At 42.0% G+C, this 17,597-nt stretch overlaps 1 protein-coding gene across 2 annotated transcripts in view; it reads right to left on the bottom strand.

The window, feature by feature from the left end:
- NSD2 (nuclear receptor binding SET domain protein 2) overlaps positions 1-17,597 on the bottom strand; it is a 97,353-nt gene that overhangs the window by 54,713 nt on the left and 25,043 nt on the right. The window contains exons 1-2 of one of the 2 annotated variants that reach the window (XM_026034070.1): positions 16,624-16,672; positions 3,494-4,119 (exon numbers count right to left, since the gene is read on the bottom strand). In XM_026034070.1, coding sequence (XP_025889855.1) covers positions 3,494-4,090 — 597 coding nt within the window. In that variant the 5' untranslated portion in view covers positions 4,091-4,119; positions 16,624-16,672. Of the gene's footprint in view, positions 1-3,493; positions 4,120-16,623; positions 16,673-17,597 lie in introns of those variants that run through there. The other variant, XM_026034071.1, reaches the window with a different exon arrangement.

Here is a 17,597-nt window from a genome sequence, read left to right as displayed (position 1 = left end):
TAGCAGTTTTAACAGGATAATCAGGTATTGATGAGCATAACTAAGTTCCTTCTGCTACTGATTAGATGCAAGCATGGGTCTTGGTAACATCCTAGTAACTGTACCACTTTTGATGGTTCCCCATCTTCCAGAACTGTGCATAGAAACCTAAAAAAACACAGCAAATTATCTTCAGGCTGCTTCTAACCTGATGAGATTTTAAGATTTTTGCTATTCATTGCGAAAGACACTGTAAGATTAGGTAGTCATTGAACATAATGAAGTTAGCTGGAAGTTTTTCCCCTGTGAAGATGAAATGGCAATACAACCATGTGATCCTGACTAATGAAATTCCTCCAGGTTGGTGCTGCAAAATCACTACTTTACTCAGGAGAAACAGCACCAAAATGCCAGATTACTTCTGGTATTATTTTGGACAAAGCACACAACAACAGGATAGGAGGTGATGCTGAAGATGCAGCTTTTGGATTATGTACATCTCACAGCTGCAATTCATACAGGACCTGTGACCTTGGAGGTTTGCTCTGGGAAGAGGCACCGTTGTCCTCCTGAGCTTGTGTGTCCATGCTAGGGACTATAAGCCATGCTCAAAGGATGAACTGTTGCTCTAGACCCAACTGGGCTTATGTCAGACAAGCTCAAATGGGCCAGTCTTGCACAGAGGGTGACAACACAGACACACTTAGGGTCCACCACGATGAGCACTGCAGAGGCCGTAGGTTTGGCATTGATTCTAACACCAAACACATGATCCATAATCACAGCGCACAATAGCACAGAATACACAACACCAACACACTTGGGCTTAAGTCACTAAATGTAGTCTGGATTTTAAAACGGACTCCTCAGCCCATGACATGCTGGGACAGAGGAGATGCAGAGGACACAGCCAGTCTCTCTTCCTCTACTCTCAGTAGGGAAAGTGAAAGCAGGATGGGTCTTTCTCAGCAACGTGGAAAACCCCATGGCAGCAGCTTTGGTCTAGTGCAAGACGGAGCTGAGTAGATCACGTTTATTCCAGATTGAAAACCAACCTGCAGATTATTGTTTTTTTAATTTTCTTTTTTTTTTTAAAGTTTCCTCTACGGTAACAAAAAACACCAAAACAAGAAAACCCAGGAGAGCAGCGGAACATTTGTTAGCTGATATGCCTCTCACCCTGGCAGGATAGCAATCTGGTGTGCCCATCAAGCAGAGACATAATTACCCTACACAAAAGGCAGCATTTGAACCACAATTTTTGCTAAATCCAAAGAATAAAAGCTTGGAAAACAGGAAATTGAGAGAGAAAAACAACCCAGAAACAAAACCAGACAAACTGGTTCTACACCAGCTTGTAACCTACAGTAAATAGGTATCTATGGGCACAATTAATCAGCTTTTGCTCCAAGGACCGTTTTTCCAACTTCCATTGAGCAGCAACAATCGGGGACATAAAACCAGGGCACTTGGCAGCAACATTTAACCCTGGGATGCTGGTGTTGAAAGACTACCCAGTGCAGGAGCCCGACCCCAAGGAACTCTGAGAGCTAAAATACCCCATGTGTGATCACACAGGACATGTATATCACCAGAGTGCATGCAGCAGACACTTAAGAATCTCTTACAGCAGGCTCTCTATTATTACGCTTTTTCCCTTTATCTTAAACCTGCACAGCTGTAAATCCTCTTTGTAAAAGGCAAAGCCTTTGACTCTTTACCATTTATCATAAAACATCCTGTGATCTTCAAATCATTTTCCTTTCGGAGGGCTATGGTACCTGGAAGTGGGAGATTACATAGGTAGCTGTTCTGATTTGGTAGCCCACTGGTTTGGCACAGGACCAAGTAAATGATGACTGACCAGCAAAGTCTCAAGTCGCCTGGGAATGAACAACTGTCCTCACAACTTTCTCCTGTTTCTGGCCAGAAAATAACCCCGAGAACCCAGATCAACCTTTCTTTTAATCTTAAAAAAACCCCCCACTTGGCGGGAAAGTAAAAGGCCATCTTGAATTGTCAAGCAATGAGAGAGGTCTAAGCAGAATCGTCTGTCACTCAGAATAAACCATATGAATTTAGACATTAAATATTGGCCCTTTTCCTTAAGAATAAATTAAAACGTATGCTCAACATGTTAACAAGTAAAAATACCAGTTCTTGATTTCTTGCCTGATTTATGAGCATTAACAAAGAACTGGACAAAAATCATTACTTTTAAGAAAAAAATCATTACTTCAGAGTATTAATTTGGACAAGCCTGAACTAATAAACTCTAAAATGCCCATGATTTCTTTTACAAAAAATGCCCAAAATATCAGTAGTGAAACATTCTAGGACAAATAACACAGTTAACAGAAACCAATTAATATTTCTGATGAGAACGCTCATGCAGATCTGTAAACCCATGCATTGATTTTCACAAATACAGCAAAGCAACACAGCAGCAACGTATGTGGTGCTTCATTGTATGTGTGACCTTGAGAGAAGATAAAAACCAACATTAATTATTTCAGGTGACGGAAACCTTCTAACCTTCAGCTGACAGGAAACAGTAACATTCGTTCTGCACTGAAAGGGCATGTGTAGTCTAGGCAATCATTCATCCAACTTGACCATCACGGCTACAGCACTACTCTGAATTAATCCCTGAGAAGTGAACACACATGAAAATGTCCCTGCTACGGAGGGTTTCGTTGTCTGTGAAGGGATGAGAGCTAACTATGCTCATTTAAATGGAGACCAGCAACAAGAACTACATAAAGGAGAACAGGGCGCCCAGCAGCACTGCCATTTTCAGCTTGGCAAAGCAGAACAAACAAGGAAAAAAAAAAAGACAAAAAAAGAGAGAGGAGAAAAAAAAGAGAAAAAAAAGTGCAAGAATTCCATCACAGCTTATGAGATCTAACAAAAATAACTGGATCCTCTCAATGAATACAATCCACTGCGTTAGAGTAAACAAAATAGCTCCCAGGTGAGAGAAGGGCTACGTTTAAACTGCCACAACCTGAATGCATAGATCTTATCAGCCCACTGATGACTGAGAACATGTCTTTAATTTAGAAGAGAATAGAGAAATAATTACTCTTCTGAAAATGCTGGGGGCCAGAAGACCCTATATGCCAAAAATCAAAGGTTTTGGCTAAATTTAGACACTTCCCTGGTTCACATGTCTGAGTTCAATTCATGGCCACGCTTTACTGCATGTCTCAATGAAATTTAATTTCATATATACCATGCCCTAAACTCCACTGAGGAGTGGTTTTATGTGCGTGGAAACAGAATTATGGTGCCCTCCTAGTCCAGACAAAATAATTTAAAAATAAATAAATGGACCTGAACTAGGTGCATACGAACTCATTCAAGATAAAGAATGAGTTCTGAACATAAACAGTTAGGTGAAGTACCTGATCAAACACCTAAAAGAAAAGTCACCACATTAATGCATAAAGTATCAATATAATTAAAAAAAAAAAACAAGCCTAACTAATGAATGAATATAAAAGAATATTACCTTCTTCTCAGTAGGGCTTGAAGTTTTTGATACCAATGCTGCTTCCACAAGACCCTGCTCAAGCAAGGAGTCATATTTTATGCTTCTTTTTCTATTTCTCCTCTCCTTATTTGCTGGCTTCTGTTCATTTTCTTCTGACTGAGACACATCAGCACCATTGTCTCCACAAATTGAAGATTCAAAAAGCGGCTTCCCGTTCATGTAGGTTTTAGTGATTTTCAGCTTAATCTCTGGAGAGCCGTTCTTGATGGGAGTAGTGTTGGGTGGGGTTCCAACTCCTTTTATTTCCTGGGGCTCGAAACGCAGCTTGGCATCTTGGGCCCCAGATTCACCATTAAACACACGAGAGGTCAGATCTTTCAATTTGTCGGCTGGAATAAATGGAAGGGCATCGTGGCCATTGTATTTTTGCATGACACCTTCCTGGAGAGTGGCAGAAAGTTGTGCTTTGCCCAGGTAGACAGAACACTCACGATTCACTTCGCAATTCTGAGTTTTCCCATTGGTATTTCCAAGGATCTCTGGCACCTGCTTCATTTTGATGTAGTTAATTTTTTGAGTTAGCAGTTGAGAACTTCTTTTGATGCTCAAGTCCATTCAGCCCAGGTGTTTCCAGTCTTGCACTGCTATATTAAGACAAAAAGAGAGAGAACATTTTTAGTAAAACGGAAACATGAAGTGCTGGGTATTCTGACACTGATGTTACCACTAGCATAGATTGAAATATATCTAAATGCAATTAAAAAAAAAAAAAGTGAAAGCATTATGCCCTTCATAATCAAAATACTAATTTGCATTTTTAAAGAAAAAATCCAAGAAAAAAATTATTAATAAACACTTTCACTAAAATGAAAGTGTTGACAGAGGAAAGTTACAGCTTTTTTTTTTTTTAATAACCTTCCGCACGAGTCTTGCTCACACTGATTACTCCAAAGTACTACACTATTTCAGATGAGTAAGATTTAAACCCAAGATAATATCTGTAATAATAATGTTAAGTAAATAAAAAAGAAAAAAAAAAAGAAAAAAAAAGTCATGAGTTTAGTTCTAAGAGGCTGTGCCAGAGTACAAAGCCCACAGGCTGTATTACTGTAGCAGCTACACCATGGACAGCAACATCACAAGTTTCTCCAGTTTTAATTTTATAAACAGGCCCTAAATCTTCAAGAAACCACATCCCTAGAGAAAATAAAGGTCAATCTTTACACTTATTCCAAATGTTTCTGGTAATGAGAGGGAATAAAAGGTGATGTTTTCTATCACGAACGCCTGTCTGCTGGGAACCAGCTGAGCACCAGTAGGAGCACTTCCTACAGGCCAGTGGCCACGCAGTGCCAAATAAAAACTAATAAAACAGCTGCTGGAGTGTTAGGCTTTTAAGAATAGTATAATAAAAAGTAACATTAGATAATCCCTATTTTTCATACAGAAAGATCCGAAAACATCCAGACGGATGAAGTCACACTATTATCTGCTCTAGATGGCTACCGGAGGGTTTGACGAGCTCACCCTGGCCATTTCAGCATCACACAATCTTCACCTCCCAAACAAACACATCTGGCATCCCAGGTAACACAGCACGCACGGCAGAACATAGGGCTCATTCTACTTTTTAAAATTCACATAAGCAAACTCTTCATATTAGCAGGCTCGCAGTGTGTGTGTGCGCACGCGTGTGCGTGTATACATATATATGAGATATAGAGAAATGCACCATTGTAATATTATCAAAGCTCAGGATAATAAACACCATATCTATACATTAGTACTAATGTATACACGTAATAATACTTACAACTGGCACAACCGGCTGATTCACGAGAACTTACATACTTGAAGCCTCTCTGTCTGAGGCAGCAGTATAGTTTATATCATTTAAAATAATCTACACAAATACTTTTAAGCAAACATTCCCTTAGCTTGGTAAAGCTTTCTAAGGATTACAAGGTTGGACCACTGGCCAACCTGAATCCTTTTCATGCATAAAGACTTGGGGTCAGGCAGGAAGCCCAAAATCAAACCTCAAAATCACAGCACCTTCAGTCCCTATAAGCTCCCATCTCCCGAACACACTGCTCTGCCATTCCCACGAGAGAACAGGTTGTCCCTCCCTGCCATGCATCCATTTGAGAGATGAGAGTGTGGACACTAAGGAAGTTATATTTTCCAAGGACAAACAAATAGCTGCCACTAATAACATAAAGACAAGGATATCTGAACTCCAAAGGAGTCTGCAACAGGGATGCTCCCCTTTTGTCTTTAATTCAGACTTTATCTGATTATCAACAAAGTCTCTGATAAAATGAGTGGAAGTCAGTCAGCTGTACGAGTATCTACCTTTTCTGAAAGGAGTCGGAGTAAAAGGAAACTCCCAAACCCCAACAGAGCACACAAATCAAAATCACTAAACCGAGAGAGAACTTATTTAATCGCAGGAACTCTTCTCCAAAAACAAGGACCATTTTTAAAAAGAAAAGCTCTAGATCCAGTCACTACTAGGGCAGTGTTTCAAGCTCCGACTCAAGAGATTTCTAACCAAAATAGCTCTTATTTAAGAAGCAACTCTTGACAACTTCTGTAATCTCTAGAGAAAGGCAAACCCACTCCAGAACAAGCGAGACTTACAGTTATTAATGTGACAGGAAAATACACACACACAAAGACCAAAATAGTGGCAAAATCCATGTTTCCAGTAATCCCACAGTAATTCAGAACACAAACCAGAACCTCAGGCTACGTGTCCGGACTCCTCCTACCTAGACCACAAGTCTAGAGTGGCGAAGGCTCCAGGCCCGGCCTTCCCAGGCCTGGCCTTCCCGCGGCTGGGGACGCCCTCCAGCGGCTCCGGAGCTGGCTCCCGAGGCCGGGCACCAGGAAGCTCCCTCACCAACCGGCCGCTGAGCCCGCAGCTCCTCACAGCAGCAGCAAAACCACACCAGGCGGCTGCCTCCTGGGCACGGACTACAGGGCAAGCTTAAAAACACTGTGAATAGGGTTCCCCTAACCCCCTCCCAGTGTTTCTGGGTGAAGACATCTACATTTTACCACATTTCTTCTATTTGATTTCATCTACAGTTCTAGTGGGAATTTTTCTCCTTCTAAGTGATGGCTTTTCTCTCATTATTTATTTCTTTAAGGCAGCCAGCAGATGGCTAGAAGGAAGCAGAGTTGGGCACCTCAAGGAAGCAACAGGGATCTCCGTCAAGCCAGACCATGCTGGTGGAGTACTTCATTTCAAAACATCAGATGTACTGAAAAAGCAATAGCTGCAGAGATTCAAAAAAATCAAAATCCTATTAGAATTACCAAGTAATTTAGGTTGGAAGGGATTTCCTAAGGTCAACTGGTCCAAACCACCCCCTGCTTAAATTGGGCCCAGTTCCCATCAAGCTGTTCAAGGCCTTTTGTGCACAACAACCAGTAAGTAACTACATAGAGAGAGCCATGACTTAGAAATCAAATTCATTTCTTTTTTGCTAACAAATGTAAAGATAGCAAATCCAAAAAAGGAACACCAAGATTACAGGATGGAAAACACAGACCTTATGCATTCTTTAACATATTTAATATATTCTTTAATATATTCTATATTTTAGAACTTCAGAGAATGAATCTCGCCGCCCTAGTGATTTTTCTCGCTACAAGAACAGCTGAAGACACTGGAAAAGGCCCACAAATTTCCAGAGCCTGGAGAGAGACAGAGCATACAGCTCCAGAGAGATAAGGAAGCCAATGCAGCCAAGTCTTCACTGTGCTCTTTACTACAAGACAGTAACTTGAGGCAGCAAGTGACAGAACTGGTAAAACACAGATTTTAAGAGTATGGAAAATACATGATGTTTGTGCAGAGAATTAGTGCAGCCAAACAAGCGGAGGCTTAAAGTAAGATGTGTGGAGTAACAGGCAAGGTAATAGACTGCAATATCTGAAAGCAAATAGAGTCAAGCAGTCCCATTTGGGAGATCAGATCTCTGGAGACCAAGGCAGGTTGGTCACCACCTCCAGGAGCGCTAACAGGGGAAAGGCAAGGCCAATATTCATCCTTCTGTCCCCTATTGATAAAGGCAGTGCTGTGGGATTTGTGTTATGTCTGATAAAACCTATACTCTATATATTGGAGTCTACACTCACAGGATTGACAGAGGCCTTTGAGAAAGAGGGGAAATACTGAGGCTACAATTAAATTCTACCCAGTCTTTGCTCTCCACCATTTGTGGCAGTACCATACCACAGGCGCGGAAAAAGGAGGAGGCACTTTGTGAAGGGAGGGAAAATAGAGCAGAAACAAAACAAAAAAGAAAGGAAGAAGGAAAACGATCAAGACAACAACAGGGTATGCAAAACAAAGTGAGACGGATCACAGAAAAGATGAGGTCAATTAGAACTGTAAAGCAAGGTCGTGAATAATGATTCGTTAATTTAACTACGCGTGTGCTGGAAGGCCACAGCATCTGGAAGCAAATGCAACCCCTTATCTCCTTCTAGAGAACTACCTATAGAAAAGGAAACTGGGAGCCGGGTAGGAAAGGGGACAACAAACTCACACCACGAGCAGCTAAGGAGCTCAATCAGTATCTACCCAGACTAATTGTCCAGTGATCCAACAAGTACCATTTTCACTAACAAGAAAAAAAGAGAGCCAAGTAGTTTGCTGAGTAAACGTGGTATTTTGGCCTGTGAACAAGTAGTTTTCAATAAGCAAACAGAGATTTGGCTTATTAGAAAAAGTCGCTAGGAATTTTAATGGGACAAGCATGTGTCCTTATAACGGCTTTGTATACATTTTTATCATAAAAATAAGCTTCACAAGGCAAGATGGTTTTATTAATTACTTGGAGGTCCATCATCCGACAGGGGTTATGTGCCAAATACAGCGAGGCTGCATGTCAGATTCCTCCTCCACTGTCCAGGCCACTATTATTTGTGTGATACTCATTATTCATTTCTTCCACATCTGCTGCAATTTCAGAGATGCTTTTCTTGTGTGTCAGAAATAATGGAGCAGTCCATTCCTTCCAATTCGGCCAAAGGGAGTGAGCAGAATAAACAATCAATGACAAGCTTCACTATTACATTCCACCTCTGCTTTGCAGAAGAGTTTTCTTCAAGTTATTTCTCAGGTGAACTGGGGACACCAAGTAAAAATTCACAGCAAGAGAACCTCCATAAGCCCTTTTTCTTATCTATGCATCAGGCTTTCAGCTAGCATTGGAAAAGCTAAGAAATGGCTGCTCCTTTTTCTTCCTCTGTCAGGTAAAGATAGTTTTTTGTGATAATAGTCTTCTGATCCTCTCAATGAGGAGACCAAAACCTATGCCTATTTACAAATGAGAATTAGACAAAATATTCTCAACAATAGACAAAATAAACCAGCAAAGCTGTAACAAACGTATTAGCAGAACTTGAAAATCTGAATATGCTTATTTGCATTATCTTGTATTTAGAACCACAGTAATAACTCGAAGAACAGACATTTTCTACCATGCACTGTGTTGTGACCGCTCCTTACAGTAATGAAAAATTACTACAGGTACTAAACAAAACCTTCTTTTATAAAAAAGAATGTGTAACTGAAAACGACATTGTGGATTTGCCAAAAATTGTTGTAAGTCAGCTCTACCGAGCAAATTCAAAAGCATTATCTTCCAAGGAGAAAAACGTTACCATAGTAGCTAATAGATGACTGAAAAGAATTATAGCAAAACTTTCTAACAACTTCCCATTAATCTTGGGAGAGAAAACAAAACAAAAACCCCACACCTTTAGTCCAAGGGAATCAATTTTTAGTTCAAAAGTATTTTAAATAAAGACTTTATGTCTTCTTGCAGTAGTATATCATGATTCAAGCTAAGCAATTAGGTGGCAAGGTTGGCATATGAAATATTTTTAAATGACTACATGAACATTTCCATAAGTTTATTGTACATGATAGCATTCATATAAAGACTTAACTGGCATTTGTCCAAAGAGATCACTTATTCTGAAATAAGAATGAACAGTTGGAAAAAACAGTGTCCTTTCAGTTATACTTAAAGCTCGTTGCCACCAACTATCTTGAAAAGAGTAGCAAGTCTCTCTCCTTTATAACTGTGCTTCTTTTCTAATGGATGAGACTCCAAAACTTGTAATCATTTATTTTCACCAACTATAATATTTACTGCCTTTTGCTGAAGCACGATACTAACTTACATAATTGAGAAGTGCAGATGGCAAGCAAGGAATTTCTTCACTTTACATGTTATCTGCCATTGCTTACAAGCTTACAAAGCTGATCAACTCAACCCTGCCTCTCCACAGGAATTTCTTTTCCCCCCTCACATCAAACCTTGCTGCTGTGGATAAGGCTGCAGAAAATCCTGCAACAACAGCTCCTCCCTTTTAATTTATTTTCTTCAAAATCAGGAAAAAAAAGGGGGGGGGGGGGGAATTGTTCTGTTACCACTGAAGAAATTAAGTTTGTCAGTTTTGCTCCTGTTGCTGAAGGTGCATAGTACAAGGAGATTTAAGTAAATTCAGATTCTTGTAAAACGTTGCATTTCTGGTTAGAGAGCACTTATAGACACAACAGTGGTAGGACCACAAAACAGAAAAGAATTTCTGTCTCCTGCAAATAAGCATGGGGGAAATGTCAGAACCCAAAATGGTAAAAATCTGGCTGGATTTATCACCAGTGCATTATAAACACCAAGGTGGCCCTCAACAGTTGCTTGGCAAGGAGCTAGGAAGGAAGGAAAAGAACAAGGCGGGGAAGGCAAAAAAGCAATCTCCCCTCAAATCCATAAATCAAATCTATGCCTTGCACCACATCTTTAGGACCTGGATCCTCTGGTTCTGAGCAGCACTCACTGCAGCAGACTAAAGCACTAAAAATCTGTTTGTTTCCTCTTCACGGCAGCCAGTGATTTGCCCTTATTCCCATATGCAGTGATGACAGCATGGGAATTGCCTGAAGCATCAGTGCGAGCAGCGGGAAAATCCTGACTGTACAAATTCCGGGAAGGAAAGATCAGATGTGGAGTGACATCACAAAATAAGTTATCAATATCGGTAATTAAGCAATCACAACATTAACAGAACGCTCACCTGCTACACTTTTGCATGAACAGCGTTGCCCAGCTCTGACTACTTCACAATCCGTTTTTGATGATGGGGATACAACCATTAGTAGACCCTTTTGTAATGGTAACCTATCTGCAATGGTAATTTATTGCTGCATTAAAACCTGCTCACCTGTGTAAGTGGATTTGGATGCCAGAAGCACAGACTGTGCTTTGCAGGCATCCTAAAAACAAGAAGCCAGAGGTACATGGAGCCTTAGCAATAGGGTGAAATTTTAGTTACACACACATACGGTTCAGTGACAAAAAAAAATTTGCATAAAGTCATATTTGGGCATGTCTTCTGCTGTTCATAAAAATATTAATGCACTGGAGTGATAAAGCACCTTTAATGTGGACAGGTAACACCTGTAAAAAAAATGAACTCAGAGTATTAAATCGCATATTCTGCAACATGAATAAAAACTGAAAAAGGTAAAAAATGAGACACAGACACAGCTAATACTGACTGAACTGCACTGGAGATGTCTGCTGATATAGTTAGGCCCATCACCAAGAAATACTACGTTTGTATCAGATCAACGTTAGCTATAACATAATCGCGGGCAAACCACACTAATATTGGTGTTACTTAAACACAAACTGCAACTAGATGCATTTAATTATGCTAATTATTTTCTCATTGTGTATCGCAAATCAAAACTAACGCGCACAACCGGCAGAGAAGCCAGGAACACTCGGCACGGCCCGAGCTCACAAGGGGCTTGGAAAGGCGGCCACGCTGCAAGCACGTTCAGTCCTTGGTGACAAAGGGGTCTTCTTGGCGAGGAGGCTACTCCGAGGTGCAGAGTCCCCTGTGCTGGGACCTCAACAGGCTCCTGCACAGGGCACCACCACCATCCGCACGGCGCTCGGTCCCCTCTCCACTTCTTTCATTACGTCTGCACCGAGATCGGCCCCAGACTAGAGATTTATATAACCATTAGCAGTACAAGACCTGCAATTTGAGACGAGCTTTTATGATCGCATGCAGTATGATAAACACTCGCCAGGCCAAAAATTCAGTTGCTTTGACCTTCTTGCCCACTTTCAAAACCCTCCATGTTTGTGCCGTTTGCAGTGGCTTTTTTCTTTTTTTCTTTTTTTTTCTTCTTCTTTTTTTTTTTCTCTCTCCCCTTTCCCCTCCTTGTTACGTCTCTCACCATTTTTGCTCTGTCAGCACAGACCAGTTTTGTGGACTGGCTCCCTACATTATCCAATTTAGTTCTTTGTGCAGATTTTGACTGAACTACTACTTATGGGAATATGTAAGAAGCTCTGAACGTATGAAATAAGTCTTACTATTCAACTGCACTTTCTATCATTACTTCTATGGTTTGTAATGACCCAACTCTCCCCCCCACTTTGGAGACAGGCACTCTGTTAATACATATATCTTACACATTTCCTACCACACACTTCAAATCTTTTAGTTTCACTAATTATACACCTCTGTTTTGCATTATTGCTGAATTTCAGCCACGCTCCAGACTTAATCACAGCACTCGGTTTTAGTTAATTCAGGAATGCTTCTACAAAACAGTTTCTAATAGCCTGTATTTCATGTCCACAGGAAAAAAAAAAAAAATCACAACATTAATTTCATTGTGAAGCATCCGATTGAAAGTTCCTGGCAAGTGCTACATTGAGGGAAATTATCCCTATTCATATCTTTCATCCTACACAGCTCTCCAAGGTTCATACTTTGGCTCAATCCCTTTGACTCTATTATGGATGTAGAATCTGGACGTTCACTCTTTACTAGAGAAATAACTTCCCAATTTAGAGATCCCCGAGTGCCGACACGGACAGGTTCCCTGCTCCAGTGGCATCCCACTAAGGCTGGCAAGAAGTTCCACAGTGGATTTATCCGATACACGATCTGATCCAAACCTCACCTCCACACACTAATCCATGACACAGCAGGAACATTTACATGGAAGAACATCCAACCTGTTATCCATTTTGTAAGAAATGAACCGGGCCACAAACACTGCTATAGGAGATTGCTTTACTGCATCTCTTTCCCACCATTTCTTCTATATTTCTACCTGGTCAGGAGCTTTTCTGAATATTTCAAATGGATTTTCGATCACATTTCTTATGAAATCTTGCTTAAACTCAGCCTTCTCTCTTGAAAATATTTTGGTCACAACATATTTCATCTACTCCTAGGTATATTTATTACCTCACAAGGCAGGATTACAAGACAACAGCTTTCATTTTCTATTTTGTTTTTGATGGTAGCAAAGAAAACATGGAATTCTGACCTTACCCTCAAAAATAAATATGTTAAGGTAATTATTATAAAATGCATTTTTTCCTTTTTCCTTTTTTTCACCCCCCATGTGCATTTTAACACAGATATGAGGTATGAGTATCAATATTTTGATATGAGATACAAACTCAAACAAGTTTCACGAAGACAAAGCTACAGGGCCAATCTTCATCAAACACAGGGAACAAGACTGAGTTCACTGACCTGACAGAACTCGACACCACCCTTCATAGAAGGCAGAAGGAAAAAATTATAAAGCCTCTATTTCAACTTACAAATTCCTCCTAAAAAACACTAACGGTTCCTAAGGCCTAGAAACAAATAAAGGCTGACTTGCAAAAGGTTTTTCTTTGTTTGCTTTAAACTTAACTGAGACTGCAGAGAGTTACAGCAAGGAGAAAGCAGCAAGGGAGGCTATAGCTTTGTTTTGGTCACTCGACACTTAAGTACCTGTATCCTTCCTCCAAATATGGATAAATATAAAATAGTTCCAATTTCTGTTGTGGAGCTTAACACCAAAGTTCAAATTGTCATCTTGAACTAGGTTATAAATAGGACAAGTCAAAAGGATGGGAATAAAACCAGAAACTGAGCCACATCATCTTGAGGAATCCTTGCAACTTAACACATTTTAAATCACTTACATATTTTACTAGTTTCCAAATATGTCAAATACCACAACCTATACCAATGGTGCCCTAAAGCAAAGCAATTTTGCCTTGCAAAACAGAAGAATAACTCAAAATATGCATTGGCTAGCCCTTCGCTTTTCCATATTTAGTCCATTTAATTTTCATTGCTATGAAATATTGAAAAAGACTTTCAAAAATCCACTTTCCATGTGTAGCTCACTGCACCACTGGACTATCAGAACAATAACCACACAGCTGCATTATTTTTTGGCATTAATCAAATAGGATTAAAAAAAAAAACCCAAAACTTACTTTTGCTTCAACTACCATTAGCTGTTTGCCATAACCAGCTTGCTTATGGCATACAAAACATGTTTTTAAAAGATCCGAGTTACAGAAGAGTCTATTATAAGCTTCAAAGAAGGAAGGAACTTTCCTCTGCTCACAACTTGGAACAGGTTAGGGGGTAGTACCAGGTGAATGGTTGAGTCTTCAGCACAGATGCACTGTGTGTTGACTACACCTGACCCACCATCGCTGGGCACACGGCACTGTAACACATTATCTGTTCTCCAGGAATCCCGAGTATTTCTGTATTTGGCCACACACCAGAAGGGCAGCAGAACGTAGTGTGATGCTTGCTCTTTACCAGGTTTATAACTGTACTGCACTTAGTTTCCCATATGATAACACACGTTCAAAACTTTCCTTTTGTGCTGATAGAAGAAAATGTGAAGTAACAACACTGGACACCATCAATTTAGCAAAAATGTTAAAAACTACTTATATTATCAATCATACAATTTCTGTCTACATGGACTGAAAGGGGAAGGCAACACATTTGTGCAGTTTTCTTATTACTTGCAATGATCACAGGTGATAGTTCATGAAGCAGCTAACTTGAAGCTGGAGCCAAGGGTAAATTTAGGTAGCTTATCATCTGTTTTTTCCTTCAAGAGCACTCTCAGAGCAAAGCATTCCAAATAACCATTAATCTTACAAAATAGCTAGATGTTGACTCATTTGACTGGCTTCACAAACAGACAAACCGTAGGGTGACTCTGGCATGTCAACAAGGCTCGCTCGCCTTCCCCACATCTCTTCTGCTCCAGTCTCCCACCATTAAAACCAAAGGAAATTTGGACTCCTGTCTCAAGCTCTGATGGGAAATTATTCCCCATCTTCACCCTACAAGCTGATCACTATTCCAGTCACCATATTTCATCTCTGCCTTCTCATTAACACCCTCAAGACGCCAGTATCTCCTCAGTGAGGACATGTTTCAAAGCAACCTCCTAGCTGGGACTTGGTGCTTCCTAGAAGTTTGGACCTACTTTGATTCACTTCACTGTACTAATTCTAACATTTCCATTCTCCCTTTATCCAAAAGCTTCATACCAGAACTATCCCAGGTCTATCATATGAATATTTCCTCAACCATAATGTTACTTCATCCGTCTTTGAAGAAAAAATGATGAAAGATCTCAAATAGCATAGCCACAAACTGTAGAACAGAAAGCCATCATCATCTACTGCATTATTATTGGGTCCATGAGGTATTTTTAATTGGTATTTGCTTACTGAACGTTAGGATATCTGCTGTTTTCAGCAATACCACTCCGTGGCCGCTTCCCAAAGTGCCCTGCTCTCGTGCAGCAATTTGTTTTCTTGAAAACCAAGGCGCTTTATGCTACAGAGGCGAGGCCTGAAACGCTCATGCATTCAGTAATCTGCTGCGCTTAAAATGTTACCAGATCGCTTGGCAGTTATGTAAGCATCTCAAAGGAGGAGTGACCAGAGGCGAGAGAAACACTGCCCTAGTTGTGTGTGTATCTCCCCCTCATCATCAACTATGTCCTTGATCCAGTAATGGGACCGGAGCAGGTGAACCTTTACACGTGCATGAGTTGCAGTGCCGTCAAGGGGCTTTGATCAACCACAGGAATTCGGGGGCGTTTATCAGTCTGCAGGAATAAGGCCTCGCTTTGGAAACATACTGACACCAGCAGAACAAAAAGCGGGCTCCGAGCAGAAGTGAGGGGTGAAAGGGCCACAAACAATAGGACACTGAAAAACAATCCCTCCTTTCCAGGCCTGCGCTATTTTGCTAGCGCATTGTTTCAAATGCGCTCAGATATATATGCGTCGCCAATACAATTACTTACATATAATACACATCTCCATATGCATCAATAATTTAATCAGCCAAATAGCAGAAAGTAACCCTCCAATAATCATTTACGCTTCCAATAACAATCATAAAAAAGTTAGATTTTGTATCATAGTAACCAGCATTTTATAAGCAGGCTGGAATTTAAAGGCAATAGTCTCATCTGCAAAATGACAACGGGCGTCAGAAAAAGCATGCAGTGCTGGAGATATTAAAACATGTTTTCTCTATGGCTAAGACTTATTCGTTGGATTCATATTAAACTAAAAGGAGCTGCAAAATATATTCTATGTTTAATTTCAAATGTAGAAACTACTCTAATTCCACACCCTTAGCGTATAACGGCCTAGTTTTTCTGATATCTCCAAATAATATTTGATAAATTAGAAGGTTTGTTTGCACTTTCAATAATTGCATTTTTCTGGGCATGTATCATGGTGGATATTCCTGTAACCTTCACAATAACCAGCAATATGGTCTCCAAGAACATCCAGAGATTCTACATTTAAATACAGGGGAAATTTACTGTATTTTCCAACGGCTGCAAACTAGATCAAAATCCCAGCACATCTTGCAATAAATGGGATATACTTAAAAAAAAAAAAAAAAGGGGAAAAAGAAAAGGAAATAAAAGCCAAAATGCATATACTATAAACACTGAGCCCTGAACAGCGCTGCAAACAGTGGTTTTATTCAACGATTACACCCAACAGCCAAATAATAGCGCACTGTGAAGCTGAGGAGTTTATTGAGCTTGATATACTGCATTTCCTGAGCCAGATCCTCACAACACCAGGGGCAAACGGCAGCTCTAAGCGGAGATGCCCTCGGCGCACGGGGGGACGCTGGCGGAGCCCCCGTGCCCCCCTGCAGCCCCACGCTGCCCGTTCCGGGCGTTTCTGCGAGCACGAAGGGTCGCGCGAGCCTCAAGCAGGAGGCTTGGCAGAACCTACCGCCAACTTGCCCGCCACCCCGGCGCGCTTGCGGCCGCCTTCCCTAGGGAAGGGCTCGGGAGGGAGACGCATCCGTCTTCATTTCCCCACGGCGGGCACCTCGCTCGGCTTACCGAGCGCGGGCAGCGCTTGCTCCTGGATTTAGGAAACACTGTTTTGGATGATTATTCGGACGCGGATGCCAGCGAGGGGGCTCTTGCGGCACGCTGCGCGGTGCCAGCCTCCTGCCTGCCTAATGGCTGGCAGCGAGAGGCCCGAGACGCGTTTAAACACCGCGTTTACCGCCTTCCGCGCTCCTCCTGGCATCCACTCCTCCCTTCGGCCGATATTTTGAGTTGAAAAAAAAATAAAAAAGGAGAAAAAGCCAAATATATATATATATATATAACGGGATAAAAACGAGGCGAGGATATTGAAGGCGCTGAGGGAAAGCGGCAAACGCCGCCCCCGCCGCGGTGCGGAGCGGAGCGGAGCGGGGAGCCGGGCCGGGCCGGGGCCGCTCGGAGCCCGCGCCGCTGCCGCCGCTCCGGGCCGGGCCGAGCCGAGCCGGGCCGGGCCGGGCCGGGCGCGTCCCGCGGGGCTCCGCGGCGCGGCGGAGGGATCAATCAAACATGGCTGCCCCCTCCATACATTCCCGGAGTTGCTCCCGCCCGCCCGCCCGCCGGGAAGGGGCCGCGGGGGGGCCCCGCCGCCGCCGCTTAAACCCTCGCCGAGGGATTTACCCCCCCGCACCCTTCCCTTTGCCCGTTTCAATGTTTTTCTCCCAGTCCCTTTTCTGCCTGGTTTGCACTGATTGATCCTCCTCCTTCCTCCTCATCCCCCCCCAGGTAGGCATCGCCCCCCCCTCCCTCCGCCGACCCCCCGCAGCGCCGAGGAGGAGGAGGCGGCGGCGGGCGGCGTGTGTGGGGGAGCGGGATGAAGCAGCGGGAGCCGCCGCTCCGCATCGCTCCCCGCCGCCACCCCGGGGCCGGGCC

This window comes from Nothoprocta perdicaria, unplaced genomic scaffold (assembly GCF_003342845.1).
Source record: "Nothoprocta perdicaria isolate Ctin4 unplaced genomic scaffold, notPer1 scaffold_14, whole genome shotgun sequence".
NCBI lineage: Eukaryota > Metazoa > Chordata > Aves > Tinamiformes > Tinamidae > Nothoprocta > Nothoprocta perdicaria.
The sequence above is the reverse complement of the archived record's forward strand: the minus strand, read 5'-3'. Positions and strand labels throughout refer to the sequence as shown.